The following is a 25,402-nucleotide window of genomic DNA, read 5'->3' as shown; positions in this document are numbered from 1 at the left end:
ACATTGCTGTGCAAGCCATTATAGAAGCCAGCAAGTTTTGAATGTTAATTGAAACAAGCTTTAATTAAAGAGAGCAAAACAGAGCTGGTAGAGGATATTTGTTCTAATGAATCAGTGTTAGAAAACTGATTGCAGAGAACGTGAGGAGAGGTGGCCTTTTTGACCTGGTAATGGGAGAGAGGGAGGTGCACCCAGTGTCTCATGCACCTCATTCACTGCTGAGCAGGGACCATCAGTCCCACTGAAGAAAGCTGCTGACAAAAAGGTTAGAGCTCATTCTCTTGAGCAGTCACATCAGATTTGAGGTTTGAGGAATGAGATTCCTTCCAGGCAGTTCCACGTGGGCTCCTTTCTCCCATCACTGGACCCTTTTGTTTTCAAATATACCTCCTATTAGTTTCTTGAAATGGGAACAGCTTTTCCTTGATATCTATAATGATTTATTTTTCTAAGCAATTAGATTTGATTTCTTTAAACCTTAGCCGCTCCCTCATTAAAGAGAATGAATCACTGAATCAAAAATGCGAAGTCTCTGAGTGTGAAAGGCAGGCTCAAGTTTCATATGATTTCAAGGAAGGACCATAGGGCTTGAAGGAAACAGGGCAGGAGCAGTGCCTGGAGTTGGATTGTGTCCATGAAACCCATTACAAGAATGGACCATTCCCCACAGCCGTGCTTAGAAAACTTGAGCATCCTTTTCCCAAACAAGTGGCAAGCCTGAGGGGTTTTGCATCACCAGCTTGCAGAACCAGATGCAAATGCAGGTATCCTGTGGCTTGCACACCTGCTGCTAAATATTTAAATGCGTTTGGAGATCACATAAATTCCTCAGTATTTTGTGAAGAATCTCATGAAGAGTTTTATTGTTTAGAGTGCTTCTGTAATTTGTAAATCAGAGTTTTAATGGCCTGTACTTACAGTCTCATTTATTTCATGTGATTTATTTTTACAGTTTTGCTGGTACATAACTTTAAAATGTTTTATAATACCGTGAAGCTAATGAATGAGGCCTACCATCTAAGCCTTTCAAAGCATTTCAATATAGCATTATTATGATATGAAGAAGTCAGGTTAGCAAATTCTGAAATAAAGAATTTTTAAATGGATGTTTTACGCTTCTGTATCCATGTTTAGGCATTTACATTAGTGATCACAGCTTGCAGTAGACACCATAAACCTTAAAACTGACAAAATTATGAAAATCAAACATTGACATTAGTGGGACTTTAATACAATTTACTGTTATTCAAAGTATCAGTGTAGTCTGTTGATGAGAAAATATTTGTGCAGTCTCACACAAATGTACATGTATAATCAACATACCTTCAGCTTATTTTTCAGACAGAAGTTTGCATACTGCTTTAAAATACTTTAAATGTTTTTCCATTTATCTGTCATTTTTAAAAATTAGGAAGATGGCAGAATTTACCCATTATGTCATTTATCATCCCACAAATATGATAATTTTGGGCAGTTGTCAGTGGAACTACATGAAAGAAAAGCAGAAGCAGGACAAATGATACTGATACCTGCTGAATTTCATAGGAGTTGAAATGCCCCCTTAGTCTACAGCGATACTTGAATGATATGAACTATTTCTTAAGTGATACAAATTCTTAATTTTTAAAAAACATTTTAAAATATTAAATTTAAATTTAATCAACAGCAGAATAAGCCATCAACAGGGATATTATTCTCCTAGTTACACAAAGTACGGTTGACTGTTGTACTTTTCTTTTTTTTTCCTCACCAGGATTACACTTTGACTATGTATTTTCAACAGTACTGGAGAGATAAGAGGCTGGCTTATGCTGGCATACCTCTCAACCTCACACTTGATAACCGAGTGGCAGATCAGCTTTGGGTGCCTGACACTTACTTCTTAAACGACAAGAAATCATTTGTGCACGGTGTTACTGTGAAGAATCGAATGATTCGCCTTCACCCGGACGGAACGGTGCTTTACGGCCTCAGGTCTGTGCTTCCATGATGAAGATTTCATTACTGCTGTTATGTGTTGTTGATGTTTGCTTCCTGGTACAAGGTTATTACAAACATTGGTTAGTTTATTATGTAACCTTCCCTGTAACTCTAAGAGATGCCAGTAGAAAACAAATGACACACTCGATGTTTCTTAATTTTGCCAGAAGCGCCTTCAGTCAGGTTTTATCTGTTTCTGTACAGTCACCCTATCTGGAAAGCCCACTGGCTATAGGAATCAGAAAAGCACATATTAATTGTAAACCTGAAAATCCTGTCCAAAATACAGGCAGTAAGATTGAATATGGGTGCTTATATTGTCTCTTGATGTGTTCATAGTCTATATAACAAAAGCCAGAAGTAGCCCTGGCTGGGGAGAGTCGGCCACAGCTAAGATCATGACCCAGTGCTTTCAGTGATTTCTTCAAGCAGGAATCAGCAAATGTAATTGTTACATTTCAAACCAGAGGTACAAAGTGACCTTACATTCTCTTACTTTCTATGTATTTTAGGTTTGACTTGTGTTTTCTTTCTTTTCTGCCATAACATTTATGGTTAGAAATGCTGAAGTATCCTTCCCTTAATAAACTTAACTACGCTAGCAAAAATCCTTATGGAAAACCCAGTAGTATCAAAATATTGCTTTCTTTGAACAGGTTACTTCATTTGCTCCAATGGTTTAAACCAGCAAAACAAGTCTTTGCCAGTGAAAGCTCCATTTCCATAGTTGGAAGTTTCTTGTATATTTAAGCGGATATAATACTCAAGATAGGTGCACATAGGTAGTGAAGGATAAGAAGTCCCTAATATAGAAATAGATCAGAAAAGTGGTGCAGATGTGTTACATACCCAGTATCAATATTTTACCTGCTTCTCTTTTTTATCAACAGCAGATCTTTTTACTTGACTTGGGTCTTGGCCCTCACCTTTTTAACTCATATTACATTATGGAGAATTGAATGAATCTTTCTAGACATAGAATAGAGATAGACTCAGCCTAATATGAAACTTCAAAGTTTAGAATGTTTTCTCTGTAATTAACCTGTTTTGGCAAAAGGAGGCTTTTGTTTTGCAAGGTATTGACCTAGTATGGAACACTACAAGTTTAGGATACTTTTCTCAAGTGGTTACATGTAAGAAAAAAGTATCTGAGATATATTTGTCTTCTTCATGTCAAGAAATATCCTCACAAGCAATATAATAAAAAAGTAAAGGAGATTAGAATTCTTGTGATCCTAGTAATATGTGGAAGTCTTTCTGTCACTGCCTAAAAACATTTGTACCTATTCAGGTGAGGAGTATCTGTTACAGAGTAGTGTATTTGGATAAGTTGGCTTCCTCTTCTGCAAAATACAAGTGTCCACAGCAGATGCATTTCACATAATAGGATTTGCTCAGCAGGATTTGCACCAGTGGCTCATATGAAGTACACTTCTTCCCATTCCTTTTCTCTGAAAGCATGTAATATCCAGGGTGAGATATCCATGATATGCAGCAGCTAAGTTACATAGTGAAGAATGACTGTCTTAAATTAAGTTGTGGCAAAATATAGAACATTGTGATCAAAAGGAAGAAAATATCTGAGTCTTATCTCTGCTGATGTAAAGTTCCATCACTACCCTACTTCTTCTTTCATGGCTTCAGAGCATCCCAATGGCATTGGGCTCAAGCTGCAGTCCAGGGCAATGTGGGTTGAGGCCAGAACTTGGGAGTTTTATGTGCTACAAAGCACAGGGTCACTCAAAATAATAGGTGAAATTTTGGAGGGTTTCAACCAATTACAAAACATCCACAGAACAAAGCAGTTTCTCAACACATATACGACTGAGAGTGATCCCAAGGCCACACTGGATGTGTGTTCTCTTCTGAACAATGTAGGATTTATCACAGTTTTGAAGGACTTGACCTTCAGTCATCCAAGGTTCCTCTCTGCTTTAGAGAAAGCATTTTGCTACTGCAGCAGAAGTCTGTGATAGTGAGGGAATGGAACAGTAGCTTTTTGAAGTTCAGACCATTTCTGGGGAATTTTTTTCTTTGGCCGACACACTGAATTTGTTCTACCTTCTTCAGAGCAATCTACAAGGAAAATTATGATATAACAGCATTTTTTTTTTTCATAAGAGACTATGGAAGAAATAACTATTTTATAGTCTGGGGATCAAAAATAGAGTCTGACTGCTTGTGTTTCTCATGCATAAACCTCTTGTTTTTAGGCAGTACAGTTTTAAATGTTAAAAGTAACTGGAGTGGAGGAATATATGTATTTTATCTGAATGGACTCACATAATTATTACCCATATTTGAAACGTGATGAATGTTTGCAGGGTGAAAAAGTTAATTGTGATCAGTCAGACAAGGCAACCACACTTCTTTTTGGATTAATGTATTTCTGTATCAAGAAAGTAAACAGTCAGGACTGTGACCTAGTAACATATGAAGTATCTATATAGCAGTATCTAGACTGCTTCATACTGTGAAGGTTTTGGGGACATAAAATATCCTTCTCTCAGTTATGTATGCAGCGCCTCACAGCCCATCACAGATGGGGTTCTTATACAATATGGCAGTATAATCAAAGGCAATGGGCCCTTTAATCAAAGGAATATAGTACCAGAGAAAGATAAGATAATCTATATCCAGAGGAAAGAAGACCATAGTAGGAAATTATAAAAAATTAAAAACATTTTGTTTGTGTGTTGCTTTGACCCAAATTCTGTGTCTGTGTCTGTGTCCCGCTTCATCTTTGTCTGGCTCATAATCATTCCTCTGTCACTGCCATGATGATGAGTTCTTGAAACTTTGTTGTCTTGTGTCAGGCACCATCCCATCCCATGAAAAGTAAACCTGTTGTTCCTGGGAGCATACACAAGCCTGAGCCATTCATATTTGCTTTGGTGTGCATTTGTGCAAGTTAAATTTGGTTGCTTGAATGTTCATTCAGGAGGGACCTCTGAGTACTAAACTTACTTTGAAAAAATGAGGTAAATTTGTTTCTGTCTATTTTTGGCTGTATCTTATTTTCTAGTTCATTTTTTCTGTAGTGTAAAAAAGTTTCTTGAGCAAGAATGTGCAGTTTCTGGTACTGGAACTTGTGATGCAAACCCACTAGAGTATGTGAACAGACCAAAATAAAAATACATTCCTTAAAAGTCATAACACAGTTATTAAGTTGAATATACATTTGCCAGCTGTATAATTTTTTACAATATTGTAAAATTAATAATTTGTGTTCTGTAAGGCTGGCATTTATAGCTAGTTATACAACATAATACAGTAAAGAGCCTGCTAGCACATTCCCTTTTGTATCAACTTAGCTCATGTGGATTCTGCTGCAGGATCCTGCATGAGACCTAGGTTAGTGTAGGCAAATCTTCTAAAGCATGGGAGAGAACCTTCATATCAACAATTTCCAAGCATGCCTACTTGTTTTACTTTGAACACAGTTATTATTTGACTCAGGAGCAAGATCCTTTCATTGCACAATCAGTATGGCTTTGTTAAGGGCATCATTGCTTGCATATCAATAATCACAGATTTAAGAATAAGTTTGCTCCTCTAAGACTGTATGCTAATCCTAGTTTTATATGCTTAGCTAGAGCTGCTCTTAGTAACTGTATTGAGGAGACATATAAAGAATCACAGAAAGCTTTGCATTGGGAAGGACCTTAAAATCATCCTTCCATCGGCAGGGACACCTTTGATTAGATCAGGTTGCTCAAAGTCCTGTGCAGGCTTCAACACTTAAAGGGATGGAGGATCCAGAACTTCTCTGGGCAACTTGTTCCAGTGCCTCACTACCCTCAAAGTCAAAATTTCATCCTAAAATCTGATCTAAATCTACCATCTTTCAGTTTAAAGCCATTCCTCCTTGTCCTACCACTACACATCCTTCTAAAAAGTCCTGCTTCAGCTCTCTTGTAACCTATCTTTTGGTACTGGAAAGCCGCTATAAGATCCCCCTGGAACCTTCTCTTCTCCAGACTAAACAACCCAGATGATTAATCATCTCCATAGTTAATAGCTTTGTGTCTTACCATCCTGCCTGAGGTTCCAGAAGGGCATTTGCAAATGTTGGTTGCAGAGAAGACATTTCCCTAAACTGCAGAGCAACTGAGGAATTGCTGTTTGTACATTGTTCCAGCCCACTGGAATTTGTGTTAACAGAGGAACCACAGCAATTCCCAGAAGCAGCTTGGAGGAAGGCTGACCTAAGTATCCTCTTGTGATACAGTACTTAGTACCTGACATCCTGTACTGTGGGACTAGCATAAGAGTATTCAGAGGACAGACAGATCCTATATACTAAGGATAAGCATTCTTTCCTTCCTTTTCTTTGAGATTGGATAGAACATTCATAATAACAATATAGTTTTTTTGGTTTTTTTTTTACTGTGAAAGATGTGAAGAAAGGCACCTAACTACTTTTTTCTCTTGAAACATTGCCCTGGAATATTAATTTACCAATTTAGAAGACTGTAATTTTAGAAGGTTAATGGGCAGAAGAAAGAACTTCAGAGAAGACACATGAAAAAAACATTAACATTGAGGGTTCCAGCTTTTAGTGGTACATTTAAGGAATTTTCCCATCTTGTATTTATTAGCATAAATTATCACTAGAATATTATTTGTTTAGGAACAAACTGTGCAAGGTCCATGTCTTGTTTATATCAAAAAAGGATCAGTAATGAATGGAGCTAGTCAGATTCAGAAGATAATTTATATGATGCCATTATAAAAACAATGATGCATAATAATGTATATACCCTTGGTGAAGGCTGTGATTCAGAAAAACATCAAAATATGCTGCAGATTAATTATGAGCATATGATTATATCTGTCTAAAGTTAGTACAAATACATAAATCCATTAATTACAAAATGAAGCGACAGTCCTGTGTGAAGCTGTTAAGATACTTGTTCTGGTTGCACATGTTTATTGTTGACTCTCTTGATATACAAGAGGTTGATGAATAATGCTGATTCATCAATAGTGAAATATTTTGCAAAACCATCCTTAGAGTGCTAAATGGTTAAATAGACAGAAAAGCAAAAGTGTATTGTTATTTGAGGAGAAAACTTAAAACTTCAACATGGAGCTTCACAACAAAATCCTCTTTCAATTTGAAAACCAGGGAAGTAAGATTTAAAACAAAGAATTTTTCTGAACTTAAAACTTTTTTTCCAACATTTCAGGGTTTTTTTTCAAGACCTGCCACAAAACCAAGAAATCAGTTATTCATGCAGCTGTAATACTTTTGACATTTTATAGCAGACTATTTTCACTTCATGGTTTCTGTTATAAAGTCGTATCTTTTAATCTCAGCAAATGTTCATGTAATATTTGCATATGAGGATAGGTCCATTGAACCCCAAAGGGGCTGGTTGCATAAGGGTAATTCACAGTGAGTTGTTCCACTGAAAGTCAGTGTAATTGCTGCTCCATTAGGCTGCTGTTCAATGTAAAAATATGGACCAGATTCTCAGTTATTGTAAGCTATTCTTCAGAAGGTCTTCACTTTGGAAGATAAACAACCCCATCACCCAAAACCTGGATTACTGGCTGTATGGTAAAACTGTTTGATGCTTGTATTTCAGAATCACAACCACTGCAGCATGTATGATGGACTTGAGAAGATACCCATTAGATGAACAAAATTGTACTCTGGAAATAGAAAGCTGTATGTACCTAAGAAAATGCATGTGAACTCTAGTTTGGTTTTTGTTGTTGTTTTTTTTTTTTTTTTTTTTTATAGAACTGTGTAATATTTACATATGTGTCTATAAACGCTATTTGAATCATGTAATTATCACAATTTAGGGTTTTTTTTTGTCTGTTTATTTGAATTATTAAAAGATATAAGGAGTCATCCATTTCTAGATAGAGGAATACATCCTAGAAAAATATGGTTAGGACAGAATGAAGTCATTTAGTATTCCTGCCTAACTTGGCAGAGGTAGTGACAGGATGCTAATCTTCAACATGACAAACAAATATTTGTATTTTTATCAGATTTATTTTCAAGAGAGCAAACACTGTGTTACACTTTCAATATGCTTTATTATGTATGGATCATCTTGGTGCAGGACCTCAGACTGACCTCATTTATGATTTGAAATTGTGTTACAAAAAGAACAGTATTCTCTTTTTCACCTAGTCATGTCCTAGGATTGCAATATTCAGGTGTATATTTACTCTTCAGAATTATCTGGGCCATTTCTGCTACTGGCTGGAAAATGTGGGCCATATACAGAAAATACTAGTATATATTCTATATTCAGCTGTTGTCCTCTACTAGTGGAAGCTAGTGGAAATGATGCAACACACAGTTTACTGTGAATGGAAAAGGTCTGCCCCAATTATGTTTCTCTGTGTTCATTGAATAATCAACCTTCTTCTGGTGATTATCAGTGTAAATATACATTCGGTTTCAATGCTAAATGCATTTGATATCCTAAATCTTGGATAGTGTTTTCTTCTCACTGTGACCATTAGTGAATAATACATGAATGATAAAAAAAATGTAAAATAAAAAGAAAGCTGAGTATTTTGCCTAAAATTCCCAGGCAGACTGTAATGATGTAGCAATGTGGGAGACCTTCCCACAGGCAAAATACCATACAGCTCTCCAGCTGTACCAATTCTTTTTGTTGTCACAAATGACAAGCTGCATGTTTGGAGCTACGTTTGAGTCTGCTGTTATTTCTGACTCTCTTGCTTTGCCTGCAGATGGCTACACAACTGATGACATAGAGTTCTACTGGAGAGGTGGAGATAACGCCGTCACTGGCGTGGAGAGGATTGAACTTCCTCAGTTCTCTATCGTGGAATACAGACTGGTGTCAAAGAATGTTGTCTTTGCCACAGGCAAGTATTGCCATTTGCACATTTAGTGTTTAATTCTCTTGTGCATGAAAATTACTGTTTTATTAATAATTAATAATTAACTATTATTACCAGTCACAATATGTAGCCTGTGTTGCATGTTTGGATAAAGAAATTACCTGACAAAACCTGGAGGTAGGAGCCCATGAAAATTCCAGACTTGCATTCAGTACTGCATTCGGCTCTGGGGCATCCAACACAAGAAAGACGTGGACCTGTTGGAACAAGTCCAGAGGAGGGCCACAAAGATGATCAGGGGGCTGGAGCACTTCTCCGATGAAAACAGGCTGAGAGAGTTGAGGTTGAGCCTGGAGAAGAGAACCTTCTAGCAGCCTTCCTGCATTTAATGGGGCCAACAAGAGAGGTAGGGAGGGACTTTTTACAAAAAACATGTAGTGATAGCGCTAGGGCAAATGGCTTCATACTGAAAGAGGGTATATTTAGCTTAGATACAGGAAGAAATTCTTTACTGTAACAGTGGTGAGGCAGGAGGCTGCCCAGAGAAGTTGTAGATGCTCTATCCCTGGAAGTATTGAAGGCCAGGTTGGATGGGGCTTTGAGGAGCCTGGTCTAGTCAAAGGTGTCCCTGCCTACAGCAGTGGGGTTGTAATGATGTGGTCTGTAAGATCCATTCCAACCCAAACCATTTTGTGATTCTTTGCCTCCTTGTTTATTTTTCTTTTTTGTGTATGTATGTGACACTTAACTAGACACCTAAATATCTATGGTCTAAATAAGTATTAAGTCATTCACCTCTGAATCATGAGTTTAAATGTAACCTGCAGGGTAACTGATCATACATAAATGTGTTTTGGCATGCTAGGTCACAAAGCCACCAATTTTATAAACACCTCCCTGCAACTTATCAGTGCATGTTTTTTTTGTTGTTATATAGTGAACGTAATGTCTTTTGTCTCTTGATTTCCACTGATAGATATACAGGACTTTATACATAGCCATCCAGTGCATTTGTAGTCATTGTTAAAGTGCTAAAATTAAATCCCTGCTTGTTTCCTTGAAGATGGAATAAAAGTTAGTAGTAACTCACAGCATTGGATGTCTTTAGATTACAAGGTGTAAGGTTGATTTACATATTTGGCATTAGACACCAAAATAGGAATATGTGTGACAAAGGCAAAGCAACACAGAAAGCCATCAGCACATGTGGGGCCGTTATTTGGTTCATTATTGGGCCTTCAGATTTTCAGTGCTGTTCAGACCACAGGAGTGTGCTGTTCCATCTGTCTCAGCACACCAGAACAAATGAAGCACAGCTCAATCATGTTTGTAAGCATCACTTCACCCACTCTTTGGACACAGCATCTGTTTCAAAGTACACAGAAACACGAGCTGTATTTCAGAACAAAATGTAAATATTGCTGGGACTGAAATTAGTATGAGGGGGTTTGCCAGCTGCTGCTGTTCTCAGTTACCATTGTGAATGGAAGATTTTTTAAAGAGAGAATCAGTTGCTCTAATCCCATATCCTTCTGTCCTGCAGCTAGTGTCACCTTTGGCAGCCAGGGCTTACCTGCCCCTCCACAGGACTGGATATGCTTTTGTAGGAAGGCTCTTTTAGACAACAATGAGAATACAGAGAATTTATTTGTGGAGTGACTTTTATGACAGTCCAAGGCCACCTTTTAGTTCAGTATGAAATATTTCACTAAATGCATGACTTAGTAATGTAGAGATGAGAGATTTGTAAAAATCAGGAAAACAAGAAATCCAAAGAGATATGTGACAGATACAAGAGAGACTAAAACCTAGGAGCGCATATTTCTGTGACTGACCAAATGTTCAGAATATTAATGGTTCTTTCTTCAAAATACTAGTGAAAGGAATAAAAAAGTCTCATGCTTCAGGGTTTAAGACAGCTTGGCATTAGGGACTCACAGAGAACAGCATGTTTCTTGTGCCATTTTTTTCACTGATGAAGACACGATACTGAATTTACTATTGCTTTGATACAGGACACTATAAAAATGCTTGATTAATTATGACATTTTATGACAAGTATTTCCATGCAGGGAAACATCACATTTGTTTCTCAAAACCACATTTAAATCTAAATCTAAAGCATGCCAGCAGATCAGATACATAAAGTCAGCAGACACTTTTCAAGTTTCTTCTCAAGAGTTTTTTACAGTCCTAGTAATTGGGGCCAGTTTCTACATTTTTTTGGAAAATAAGTTAGGCATGTTTTTGGCTTTGAGGTTATTTAAGTCTCAGGGGGAGATATTAGTTCTTTGAGTGTAATATCTCAGGGAACATTTCAGAGATTTCAGTCCTAGTGGGCTTTGATTGAATGAAACTAAAAGAAGACTTCAGAGTCATGCCATAAACAGCTTTTGGATTAGTTATTTCTCCTGTCCCTCAAGAGAAACTGTACTGTATAACCTTGTGTAGCTTAGGCAAAGGAAAATCTGTTCCCATAGTTACTTCTGAGAAGCAATGATAAGCATGGGAAAACCCCCATCAATTATGACAGAAATCTGGGTGGAGCTGCAAGAATGCTGGAGGAACTGCATGCCTGTTCTATGGAATAGGAGTTAAAAGTTCCTTCAATGGAATAGAAATTAAAATTTATCTTGCCAAATTAGCAACATGTGTATGAAAAAGTATAAAATTCAGTATGGACAAGTTCAAAATACAGCACCTTTGCAACTAATTATTCCTTTCCAAATTAAGGATAGAGAATGCTAGGTTATGCTAGGGTTCTGTGTATAGAAATATAGGGGTTGGTGTTGATCTCAGACTGAATATGAACCAATAAGATGTTTTTGGGAGAAAAAGAAACAAACAAAACCACGAATCTCATAATAAAAAGAAGTCTGGTGTACATTGATAATGCTGAAGCTTTGTATTTTTGGTCAAGGGTAGCACTCTTGGAGGCAGTAATGGAGCAATAAAAGAGGGTTTATGGAAAATAAGCAAATATTAGTGAAAATATAGAAAACAGCATACCTGAGATTAGTGGAGAAACAAGTATGGTCATGTAGTTTAAAAAAAGAGAGCACTTGATTGGGAATTAAATAAAACCTTCAGGTGTCTAGAAGGTATCTGCAAAGCCATGTACCCTGATCCCTTTTTTCATGATCTTTAAATTGCTAGGAAGAAGAAATACCTGGTTTGACTATCCTTCTCACACCAACTGAAGGCCATACAGGATACCATAAGATGTTTAAATGGCACTGGATGCCCATGTGCCAGTAACTGAATTAAGCCCACAGTCAAATGCTATCCAGTCAGTGCTGTCGGTGAAGCCTAAAGAGCTATTCAGCTCTTGAATACCTCTGTTTTCTCAAATGAATATTTTAAGACACTATTCAGTTGCCTAAACATAACAATCTGCTGCTTCTTGAGCTGCTGTAGAAGATCTTGCTTAGCAGTTAGGCTGCTGTTCTGGCATCTTAGAGCCTTGCGTCCTATGTTCACCATCTACTGCTTCAGTATTGATTACTTAAGTAGTGTTCTGTTCTGCTCCTCCTTAGCCTATCACATCTCAAATGGCTTTAGCCACCACAGTACAGACAGTTAAATCACACCCTTAGAATCAGCTGGCTAGATCAGTCTAGATCTCCATGGTTTCCACTAACAGCTCATGCTCCATGCATGAGCAAATACATGCATTCAAACACCTGAAATGTAGTGCTAAATCTGTTACCTGAATCTGCCTCCTAAATGTTTGTTATCCCAAAATGCTTGGATAGTGAACAGGAATGGGGATATGTAAAGCACCATCTAAAGGCTTCAAGTCACCTAGCAGTTAAAACCATATTAGCAACCTGTTGGTACGAGCAGGGTAGTCTTAAAAGATTTGAAAATGAAATATTTGCTGTATTCTGAAAGATCAGTATGTAAAGTATATTTCCAATTAGCCAAAGAACCTTCCCAGAAGAACATATTAAAATAAGAATTCTGTAACTGACCACCTCTGTTATCTTGTTTCATACTTGGATAAAACAGCAAGAGACTAATTTAGCCTTGAAGCCAGATATTTCAGCTTGCTAGCTTTTAATGAAATTGGAACAGAAACAAGTAATCTCTTTTTATCAAGTGCCCAAAAATGTGAAAAAGGAACATTTGGGGTTCAAGTATTGATTAAGTATTTATTTTCATACTTTCATTCTGTTAGATTGAAATACTTCTGGCAAAATTCTGTTATTCATGTAGTATTTAAATTAGCACATATATATCAACATGTTAGATGAGATGCGAGGAAGGATAACAAGGCAAAACAAGGTTAAAAGGAAAAAAAAACAGAAAATTTTTAAAGAAAGTTAACAACTAGAATTTCCTGGCAATTAATCTCTAAATGAACTGAGCCTCAATTGACAAATCATTATGCAATCATAATCAGACAAGTAACATTGTAATTGTTGAGCTTACCCAGAAGTCAACTTATATTAAATAAGTAATGCACAGAATGAATTTTTCTAGATAAATAAAGATCTGGACTTACAGTCCTTGCTCCATGAAAGTTAGGACCCATCCTTTTCACAGAGCTTTAGCCATTCAGACAAAGAGGGGGAATTAACTAAAGGAAATAAAGAGGGGTACTTCTTTTAATTGTTTTTTTTCCACAGATTCCTGTGGCCTGTTTGCTGGAGGTGAGATACTGCAGCAGAGATGGCAGGCTGGATGCAGGGTCAATAGATAATTTTTGAAGACATAAAAGCAATTCGGTTGAAAGTAATATAAACTCTCACAGTCTCAGGGAGAGGTACCTAAAAGAGAACTCTGGCTATGTAGTATGATAAAAAATGAGGCTACCAGTTCATGTTTCAATTTCAACCTGACCTTAACAAAGTCTATACTCTACTATACGTGTCAACCGCAGTAAGCAGCTGTAATGCCAGCAAGACTTTTGTTTATATTGCCCAGGAGCCTCACACCATCAAAATCTACCCTGAGACTTGCAGGGTCTGGATTAATCTTGTTCTGATTTATGATGAATATAATTTCAGTGTCTACATTTGAACTAGGTGTCTTGAGTTGATCAGAATCTAGTTCATGCAGCTGGTGGAGTCTGGAGACAAATTCAGTACACCTATAGGAGTCCATTTTACAAAGTGGTGACTAATTGTCTAGGTTTCATTTGCTAGATTGACTGGATGAGCTGGAGCTTCGACACCAAGCTCATGTGTAAGCAGTTCAAATTAGCTGCTTAATCAACAGCTATTTGAGAGGGCACAAGGCAGTCTTCATGGTATCCATGTGCTGATCAAAAAGATGTAGGGGGTATATCATGTCCATCAGCTGTGTGCTGGTGTCTGAGAGATGTCACAAGGCAACTCAAAAGGATCAAGGCGCTGTCGGATTAGCAACTGAATCTGTTACAGTCAACTCCAACTCTAGAGCAGGAAGACAGAAGGCACTGACAGCCCTGGCCCTAGACATGGTTCTTGAGGTTCCAACTTCAGGACAAAGAGCCTGGTGCTTGAAGCATATTTAGGTTGGTGTCTCTAGCCTTGAGGTCAGCTCTCTTGGGAGTCCACCTTTAAGGCCAGATCTCACTCGTTTCAGTAATTACCTTACCTAATTAGACAGAAATGGTGCTGATGTAATGGGTGATGGTCACAGGTGAAGCATTCAAGATAAATGTCTAAAGCTCATTCTGTTATATGGTTTCTCAGTTTGGGATTTTGTTACTGAACATTACTAACATATGTGACACATTTTTCTCTCCCCTCTTGAAACACACCTCTTTCACCCACACCATTTTCTGTGTTTTATCAAAAGTGAAGTTCTCTCTTCTTTCTCTGAATTTCCCTTGTGCATTCAGGGTCCTTGGCTCTGGAGCAAACCAAGAATTGACTTTGATTCAGTGATTCAGTTCTACTGAATTTTCTTGAATTAATCCTTCATACTATTTAAATAAAGAATCAGTATTTTAGTTGTCATCTCTATCAATAATATTCCACAGATATCCAGACCTGGACAGGACTTTCGAAAAGTTTTATACACATTTATAGAAAATCCTTTGAGTGGGTAGTGTATTATATTAAGTAATTTTTCTCAACAGAGCTTTTTAAAGATTTCTGTCTGATGCTCTACTCTTATTGCAGAAAGGTGATCAGGTCTGCTGTATTTTTAATGTATTTCATGATAGCAGAGTTTATATATTTCATTACGGTCTCCTGTTTTATTTATATAGTCTGCAGACACAAGGCCACAAAAGCATTTTCATAAGAATCCAAATGAAAATGTTCAGCTTTGCAAAAGAAAAAGCAAGGCTGGTTTCAATGAGAAAACTTGTCTTTTGAAATGAAACATTGTTTTTTGGAAAATGAAGATGTTAAGCAAGCTGCAGACTAGATGTTTGCTTGCTGAAAATTGTGTCAACTGCTCCAGACAGCAGAAAACCTTGGTCTAATCAGGATGAAATACATCCTTCTGATTCCACCAATATACTTCTCTTGGTGAAACTAAAAGGTGTTTCATTCTGTAATAAATGCTACTGATTGAAGTAATCACAGCAACCAGATACATGTACCAGGTATTTCTTTTCCTGGTGATAGTTGTTCTGAGATTGTTTGATACAACAGCTAAGGATATTTGCACAAGTTTGATATTACCTTGATGCTCCTGCTGGCTGGAAATGGTGTGGCATTTTTCTGTCATCTGACTCAAAGTGTAACAAATTATCAGGAATGTGACGGAGAGAAATCTGCAGTTTTCTATTCCTTCTTTCCCTTTCTTTCTTAGGAAATCCATCATTCATGTCTACATGGGCAAATGTAGTTTCTTAAGCTCATATGCAAACACATGAATATAATTTAAAGGGAAGGTTTTCAATTTTTATTTTTTCTCTAGATGTACTCTTTCATAGTTTTTACATATTTGCACTAGAATAGGTGGGAAGTGTTCCAATACATGGTTGGGTTCTTGGTATGTGCTCAATATTTTTTTAGGATGTTGACTAACTAGATCTTTTGGATGAGCTGTTAGAACTATATCTAAGACTGGTAGTGCAAACACTGAAGTCGTGGAGTTAATGTGTGAATGACTACCTTTTTCTTATACAGCTGTACTCAGATTTAATCATCTTTGCATTCAGTGAAAAAAGTCACAATTATTTTTAACAATTTGAGATTTCTAAATATATTAGTCTGAGTATATATATATAATATATATATAAATGTCTAAAATGTATTCAGTAAGATTAACACCAATTTAGTAAGATATACACCAATTTGAAATGAAGTTGGTATTTAGTTTATTAATTCTTTTCATTGTTAATTTTTTCTGTTTCACTGTTCGTGAACTACATATATACACACTTTTTTTTTGTTTTTTTTTTGGTTTTTTTGTTTTGTTTTGTTTTGTTTTGTTTAAAATGTGTTTGGAAGAAAAATTCAGGCTGGTTGTAATTGATGTTAAAGGATCTAGTCTGGAGGCTTTTCATTACAATTTATGTTTGACATCACAGGTTGCATGTTTCTCATAGTTCAGATGTAATTAAGAAATCTGATCTCTTGAACAACTCCTCATTGTTCATGAAAAACTATGCACATTACTTATTCTCTCAATATAAATTCTATACAGAAAAATGTGTGTTTGGAGAAGCATTTTACTTGGAGACCTAAGCAATTGTTTTTAAAAACTAACCAGTGCTCACCTATCTGTTCAATAGTCTAAAGTAATTTACTGTCTCTCTTTTTCTTCCCCAAAGCAAATTACTTGGCTATCACTGTATTCACTGCAAGGTTTCTTTTAATACAAATGAGTAATACAGTGAAGGTGTCATCCCTACTGTTCTGCAGATGTCATACTACCCCATAAAATGTGTAAAACTGAAGGCAGCTATCTACAAGCGTCTTTCCTTCAGTATAGATAATACTGTTTCCCTCTCTCTTTTCTCAGGTGCCTATCCAAGACTTTCACTGAGCTTCAGGTTGAAGAGAAATATTGGCTACTTTATTCTTCAAACCTATATGCCCTCCATACTGATTACCATTTTATCATGGGTGTCATTCTGGATCAATTATGATGCATCAGCAGCAAGAGTTGCCCTTGGTATGTGGTAAAAATGAGTGGGACATTAAAATGTCAGATTTAATGTAGCCTTCAGAGGTTGTTAAAAACTACAACATGATGTCAGTGTTTTGAAATTCCAAAATAATTTGCATCAAAATCATGTCATCCAGTATTGCCTCAAAAGTGATGTTTTCCCCTTCATGCAAGAGTGTAGTTACTACTCATACATGTATGAGCTGCTCATACAGGTCCCAGACTTGTTCTCATCAAAGTTAATGCTGTTGTCAGTAAGTCCATCTAGGACACCAGCTCCACAATCGTACTTGAGCGTGGGCTTTAGTCCAGCTCAGTGTGGGAGGACAAATGTGGCTCCAAGCCTCCTCCTGAGGCTGCTCCTGGCTGCTTTAACTGACACTGGCAGGAACAGACTTCAAGAACCATTGCTAGTTCAGCACACAGGGGCACATCAGCTATGGACCATACCATACCACCTAACCCTCAGAGTACATGGTGTGTTAAGTGCATGTTTATGACAGCTTAAAGTGTCATTTACCTCATGACAGAAAAACTTGGATTTGGCACAGGTATGTGATTCCTGCCCAAGGACTTTTCAGATCAAGGTATCCTTTAAATGGAAGGCCACTAGAAGATTGTGCAGTTGACACATTGGAGGGAAGGGATGCCATCCAGAAAAACCTTGACGAGTTTGAGAGGTGAACTCGCATGAACCCCATGAAGTTCAACAAGGCCAAGTGCAAGATCCTGCATGTGGGTCAGACAATCCCAAGCACAAGTACAGGCTGGGCAGAGAATGGATTGAGAAACAGCCCTGAGGAGAAGGACTTGGGGTGTTGGTTGCCAAGGAGCTCCACATGACCCAACAATGTGCACTTGCAGTCCAGAAAGCCAACTGTGTCTGGGCTGCACCAAAATCAGCATGGCCAGCAGGGTGAGGGAGGTGATTCTTCTCCTCAACTGCTCTCATGACACCCCAGCTGGAATACTGGATCTGAGTTTGGGGTGCCCAATTTAAGAAGGTCATGGTTGGAGTGAGTCCAGAGAGGGGCCACGAAGGTGATCAGGGGCTGGAGCCCCTCTCCTGTCAAGGCAGGCCAAGAGATTTGGTTTTGTTCAGTCTAAAGAAGAGAAGGCTCTAGAGTAATCTTACAGCACTTCCCAGTACCCAAAGGGGGGTACAGGAGAGCTGGTAAGGGACTTCATACAAGGACATGTAGTGACAGGACAAGGAGGAATGGCTTCAAAATGACAGAGGATAGTTTTAGATTAAGAAGAGGCTCTTGATTGTAATGGTGATGAGGCACTGGAGCAGGTTGCCCATAGGAGTTGTGGATTCCCCATCCCTGGAAGTGTTGAAGGCCAAGTTAGATGTGTTTTCAAGCAACTCAATCTAGTGGAAGGTCCCCGCGCATGGCAGTGAACTTAGATGATGTTTAAGGTCCCTTCCAAGCCAAACCATTCTGTGATTCGGTCATAGTTTAGGAATTATATTCTCCAATTTAGTGGTCTTACTAAAACCACACCGCTGCCTTCTTTACCCCATCCCCCTTCCCCCTGTGAGTGGCTGGAGAGAATTGGAGGCACAAAAGGCAAAGATCCCAGGCTGAGGTAAGAACAATTTACTGGAAATAGCAATAAGACATGAAAAAGAACAGCAACATACTAATAACAAAACTGTACAAAAGAATGAGTGATTCCCAAGCAAAAATGCTTATTGTGGAACTAACTCACGACTCAATGGCGGCCACACTTGCCCCAACCTGAAGAGAAACATCCTCCCAGAAAAAGACTGGTGGTTAGTGAGGTGGTATAGAATAGCCTTTGGGTCCTAGCCATGTCCACTCCTGGCTACTGCAAAAATTAACCCTGTCCTGGCCAGAACCAGGACAGATTTTATGACAATATATCCCAGCAAATATTTCATCCTTTACAGAAGCATACTTAGGGATAGCTATAGCTAAGGAAGATTAAATCGATCTATAAGTCCTTATAAATACTTCTGCCTCTCATCTTGTCCCAAATTCTGTCTTCAACCCTGTGCTTCCCAATTACACATACCTTGTCACTTCCCCATTACCCAAAACTTGTCACTAAGTCTGTGCTATCTTCCTGCTGTATTCTCTTATTTCTTAAAAGAGAAGCATATTCCCTAGTTCCTCCATTTTTCTGTAATGTTTTTCAGCAAACTCAGACTCCAGCCCATGTCCCTGTGACTCCCTGATTCCTTATCCCATGTCTCCCAAGGTCCCACATACCGAAGCAGGCAGGGTAGTCACCTTTGTGCAACATATTATCCAGCGTCTGAATTTGGGTAGCTGGAGATACTGTAGATTAACTGCAGTTACTGCGCAGTAATTCTGCATATACTGTGGGTTAGCTGGTACGTATGGGCATGACACAGTCTGGCATTACCACTCAGCAGCCAGTGTTTGTTTGGCAACTCAAAGCTAAGTAGTAGCTTAATAGGAAGTGGGGCATAGAGCCCAAACATCTCGGATGTGTTCATAAATGAGCTCCTGGATAGCAGAGATCCACCCAGGTGGACCAAGTGAGGGTAGCGCTTCAAACACAACCATGGTTGAAGCATCTAGATACATACTGGCCAGGACTGCGGAGAAGAGATGGTTAGACAGAAGTTACCATACCCAGTGACATTCCATGCCCTTCTGTTACAGGTTCATGAGATTTTTCCTTGTTTAAGGAGCAAGACTGTCTCATGTCATCCATTTCTGTGTAGCACAAGTTCATATTAGAACAAAAATCAGAGTACAAGGCAAGCTCAGGAGACCAGAGGTTCTATTTACAATTGGTAGAAAGTCCTTTTGAGAGGACAAAAATCCATCTAATAGTTTCTTCTCAGAAAACAATTAGTGCCTTGGTGATTATGTCACATGATTAGTGGCATTTGTATAATAAAGTTCAGTATCACGGGTCTAATCCTATGTTCCTTTGTGTACCTGCTCTTATTAGTCTTAAGCTGGTATCACAGAATGAGCAATGAGGTCTCCAGGCTGAACAGACTGAGTGACTTAACTTGCTCCTCATACGGCTTCCCCTCACGACCTTTCACCATCCTTGTTGCCCTCCACTGGACACTTGCTAATAGTTCAATATCTTTTCTAAATTGCAGTGCCCAAAACTGCACACAATATTCAAGGTGAGGCTACCGCAGAGCAGAGAGGGACAATCCCCTCCCTTGCCCGGCTGGCCATGCTGTGCCTGATGCTCCCCAGCACTTTCTGCAGCACTGCTCTCCAGCCTTTTGTTCTCCAGTCTGTCTGTTCATTGAGATTTGCCCCATGCCAGGTGCAGGATCCGGCACTTCCCCTCTTTGAATTTCACATGGTTGGTGATTGCCCACCCAGTCCTCTAATTTGACAAGGTCTCTCTGCAGGGCTTTCCTGCCTCCAGGGGAGGCAACAGCTGGTCCCTGTTATGTAGTGTCTGTGAACTTACATGGCATCCTAATGTGAGCCGGTATAAAAGTTTAAAGGCAATATAGCCTTTGGACATATATGATTGGCTCTGAAAAGCACAGTACAGAGAAGGTATACCTGATTTCCTAAGTATTTCTTCAAGGAAGCATTCCCTGTGCAATTCTTGGGGCACAAACTTTTATCCAACCCCTGCAAGAAGCCTATATTCTCTGCAAGAGCCTGATTCTATTCATTCACTTCTATGTTTTGCCCCTGTGCCTGATCCCTTGCTGCACTGAACCAAATAGTTGCCTCCAGAGTGAAGCCAAGGTGCTCATTCCAGAGACTGTGTGCTATGTACACTGCAGACAGACGGTGATATAGGGCTGATCTCAAGAGAAATATTCAAACCTATCAATTCTGCTCTCTCAACTTTTTGCTAGTTAGCCCCAGAAGTTCCTAAATTCAGTCCTTAGAGCGAGGAAAATAATCTCTGGAGTCCTCCCTTGTAGGAAGGACTATAATCACAAGATTATCTTATTTTTTTGTTTTAGGAGAGTGTCAGCTTCTTCTCTTCCAGCTGTGCTTTAAAATAAATTATTGAGCTTCAGAAGGACATTTGGCCACAGGATTTCAGAATCTTCCAGGGAATGTATTTCCCTTTGGTTAGTGATAGCCACCTTTCTATTCAGTGTGCCTAATCTTCCAGATCACCAGACATCTGGCATCAATGCACACTTGTTTCACAGTGTAGAGGAAAAACACTGAAAACCGCATGACGCTAACCTACTAAATATCCAAAATAGCTGTTACACAATCTCATAGAGAATTACTACAGTTCCCTGGAGTGACACTCCTTACACTGACAACTTGATTTTGAGTTATATTGTCTTTATTTCTGTCTCTTCAGGTAAAAGAAGCTGTGCTTTATTACATGGCAGCAATTTTATTTTGTCCTTTATTTTTGTTCTGCCTGTATTTTAGTGACTACATGTAAACTGATGGTATAATTATGGAATCAAAGAAAATAGTAATGGAGGAGAACTAATAGAATGACTTGCCTTGAAATGAGACTTACTCCACAAATCAGTGTTTTCAGCAACCTGTGATTTGCAATTCCCATAGAATTTCCAGCAGAGATAAAGATCCTGCAGTTTATTGTGAATTCAGGCAGACTGACAATAAATTTGCTTTTCTTTCCAGATTTTCATAACAGTGCTCTGTAATATATTTTCAGGTGCTATGTCCATCCTTAGATAAATACCTTGACAAAAGTTTTTTATAGATATTTTGTAGATATTTTATTAGTGTCCAGTTTGCTACTATAGAAATGCTACTCTCACTTCTTCTTCCTTCCAAAAATTCACATACCTCTCTGTCTCTCATTGCTCACCTCACTTATTTCTATGTAACTACCTTACTGCTCCAAATTAGTCATCTCAAATTCCACTTATACGTTGAACTTTCCTGAAATAGATATCTAAACTAGATGGGATGAACTGCTCAAGAAAAGTACCTGTCTCTACCTGTCTACAGGGAGATCCTACAGGACTGACATCAACCAACTGCCTAACTCTTAGAAATTTAAAACTGTGTGAGAAGTCTTTCATCATCTGTGTGAGCACTGTTCTTGTTATACATCAGTTTGGTGTCCATGGAGGAGATTTTCAATACAGCTACACTTGGCTTCCATGAAGCTACATTAACTCATGGCAGTGGTGCCAGACCCCTTTGTTAGCTGTTCCCCCACTCATAGGAAGGAAATTATTGTAACAGAATAATAATGCATCAAGTATTAATTTTGCTTTTTTTTTTGCAGTGATGTCACCTGCAAGACGTCTTTTACAAATTGTTAAGCTTCTTCCCACTGACAAAGCATATTTGTCAAGAAGGAAAATAAAACTGAATGCTTGGAGTTGTAAGATATGTGATCTTTTTTCTTTGTATAGGAATTACGACTGTGCTGACTATGACAACAATCAACACTCACCTACGAGAGACTTTGCCTAAAATTCCATATGTTAAAGCCATTGACATGTATCTCATGGGCTGCTTTGTGTTTGTCTTCTTGGCCTTACTTGAATACGCCTTTGTCAACTACATTTTCTTTGGAAAAGGCCCTCAAAGGCAGAAGAAACTTGCAGAAAAAACAACAAAGGCACACAACGATCGCTCAAGGTTTGAAGGCAATCGGGTAGGTTTCTTGAATTTATATATACTCTGTTTTTACATCACAAAGACTATTGGTATGAAAAAACCAAAAAGGCTTGTGCAAAAACATCACCATCTGGTGACAACCAACCACATCTTTTTGTGGACAACCTTGGCCATTTTCATTTTCAGAAACTGACATAGAAGACTATATGTAGGCATACAGATGTGGAAGTGAGTATGATCTGTATGACAAGTAAGTGTAAGAAGAAGACAGTGGGAGGGAAGCTAGCTTGAAAATAAAGGCTCAGATCTACAAAGGTGTTTATTTTTCTAAATTAAATATAATCTAACTGTGATTTTAAGTACCTATGTACATTTCCTGTGTAAGCAAATCCAGGATCTGAGCACACCTTCCCTCACTTCACTTAGAGGAGATGCATTTACCATGGGAGAGAACAGATAAAGGATTAGTTTTGCCACGCTAATTAACTGGGCAGCATAGTTCAATGCTGTGTGTGGTATTGTCATCTGCTGCTGTTAAAAACCAGCAGAAAAGTGTAAGTCCTAGAGAAACTTTCAGATTGATTTCTGAAGCATGGTATTGGCAAGGTCTATGCGCCTATTTCCTTGCCTGGAGTATTACTTTATCCAGTGAATACCTCCTTTTTTAATATTTGGAAGAAAATTTCAAGGTGTTCAGCAGTATCTGACATTAACAAACCATATCAGTTTGAATAGAACATCTTTTTTTTTTTTTTACCAAAATGCTCCCAGTGAGGCTTTTTCATTTCATTTCATTGTTGAGTAAGACTGGTTTTTTTTTCTATCAGCTATAAATCAGAAGAATTCACAATGACAAAACTGCTACCTGTTTTTCAAAACCAGTATCATAAAATTAATTTCAATCTATATTTGTTTATCCTAATGATTTTGTCTGCTACAGTAAATGTAATGCAGAACTACCTAATTATCAGCACTCATATATGTGAAACAATTCTAAACCAGTAAACACGTTTTTTCCACTGTATTATGAAACCAGATTCTCATCACAGTTGGCAGCTCTACTTAGAACTAAGATATCAGGACAAAGGAATTCCCTTTACTGGAAAAATAAATAGTCATAATAATAAAAGAAATACAGATGGAGAAATAAAAGAGTATCCAAATTGAAAGCCATGGAGAAGATTTTAACTGCAAGCAGGTAATGCAGATGTACACACTAAGGTTTAATTCTCCTGCTGGAAACCATCTGGTGTACCTCATCCATTTAAATGATTTACATAATTCAGTACAAGACTTGTTAATGGGTCCAATTCTACCCCATGCCTGACAGTTCTTCTATCCTGAGATCAATTTATCTCTGTTTTCAAAATATTCATAAGTACCTTAACTAATGAAAATGTATATTTTTACACCCCGTTCATGCCATTTTTATATCCTGGATCTGCTCATACCATATAGCAATTTTTTTTTCCTGGCTTTTGACTTACAGCCTTTTCTTTTCTGAAGCATCCCAAGCAAATATAATGAACTGTTCTGCTTTTTCTGCTGGTTTAATATCAACCATGCATGAATGAAAAATTTCTTCACAGCAAGCATTGTCAAACATGGGAACAGGCTGCCCAGGGAAGTGGTTGAATCACTATCCCTGGAGATATTTAAAAGATGTTCAGATGCAGCACTTCAAGACATGGTTGTAGTATGGTGGGGGTTGGTCTCTTCTCCCACGTAGCAAGTGACAGGATGAGAGGAAGTGGCCTCAAGTTGCACTAGGGGAGGATTAGATTCTATATTAGGAAACATTTTTTTCACAGAAAAGGAACTCAAGCATTGGAATCACCATCACTGTAAGAGTTCAAAAGTCAGGTGGATGTGGCATGTGGGGACATGTTTCATTGGTGAACATGGTGCTGGGTTAATAGATTAACTCAGTGACCTCAGGGGACTTCTTAACCTAAGAGATTCTATGATTCTGTCAAATAAGGATACAAATTCAGTGTACCAGAGTTTAAAGGAGAGTATGTTACTTTGTCCCTTGGAGTCCCAGGTGTGAAAGGGAGCGCTGCATACATTGTAGAATCATATATACTCATATTTACAGCGAATATTTGCTGATCAAATAGCACAGGATAAATAATATGGTATGGTCCCTTTCCGTGTAGAAAACATTTTATCCTCAGGCCTCAGCTGGGGAATTCAGCAGAGCTTTGTTCCAGTTTCTGGATTCAGTGCCTTCAGAGAAGCAGTGCCAGCATGCAACAGAAACAGACAGAAAGATTAGGTAGAGCTAATCGGAAATCTTCCTTTGAAACAAAACATAGATAGAAGATTCATTGGATATAGGATGTCAAATTTCTCATTTGAGAAACACTGGCAGATGTGAAGCATAGGAAACTGATCACAACAGGCAAGAGGTCCCATGGATTTCAAGATGCGCATCTCAGGGAAAATATATCTAACAGATATATTTGGAGAAGTTTTTCATAGCTTTGAGATACCACAGCCTTGAAACAGGAAAATGTCTTCTGGATCATGTCCACCATTTACCATGCTATACAGATATCCATGGATGCAACAGGACTGGATCCTGCTGGATTAACATACTTTTTATGGAAGACAGTACCTGAAAGCTCTGCAACCTTGGTTCTGACCACTTCAGGGATAGTAAAGAGTGATTAACTTCCAATCTCTCCTTTGGTGGCTCTTGAAAATAATTGAATCTGGTGGAAATAACAGTTGCTTGCTTCTTGCTTTAGAGTTGGGACTCCGGTGCTAGATGTTCTGGGACAGGCTCACGCAGTGTACCCCAATACTGCACAGTAAGGGAGGCTCAGAGACACACATGAAGACTACTTTGTGCAAGTTCAATGAAATTAATGGTTTTGTAGTTTTGCTGAGGCTTCAGTCTTCCATGAAGTGTAATTCCATTCAGAAAGGGAAGATTTCTAATCCTGGAAAATATTTCCAAT

The 25,402-nt window shown here is 38.2% G+C and overlaps 1 protein-coding gene across 1 annotated transcript in view; it reads left to right on the top strand.

The window, feature by feature from the left end:
* The first annotated feature begins 1,753 nt into the window (after window positions 1-1,753).
* Window positions 1,754-25,402, top strand: part of GABRB3 (gamma-aminobutyric acid type A receptor subunit beta3) — a 36,208-nt gene continuing 12,559 nt past the window's right edge. The window contains exons 1-5 of the mRNA XM_053934662.1: window positions 1,754-1,974; window positions 7,575-7,657; window positions 8,707-8,844; window positions 16,732-16,884; window positions 22,229-22,473. Coding sequence (XP_053790637.1) covers window positions 1,769-1,974; window positions 7,575-7,657; window positions 8,707-8,844; window positions 16,732-16,884; window positions 22,229-22,473 — 825 coding nt within the window. The 5' untranslated portion in view covers window positions 1,754-1,768. The remainder of the gene's footprint in view (window positions 1,975-7,574; window positions 7,658-8,706; window positions 8,845-16,731; window positions 16,885-22,228; window positions 22,474-25,402) is intronic.

Source organism: Vidua chalybeata, chromosome 2 (assembly GCF_026979565.1).
Source record: "Vidua chalybeata isolate OUT-0048 chromosome 2, bVidCha1 merged haplotype, whole genome shotgun sequence".
Lineage (NCBI taxonomy): Eukaryota > Metazoa > Chordata > Aves > Passeriformes > Viduidae > Vidua > Vidua chalybeata.
Note: the sequence above shows the minus strand (reverse complement) of the source record. Positions and strands in the feature narration are given on the sequence as shown.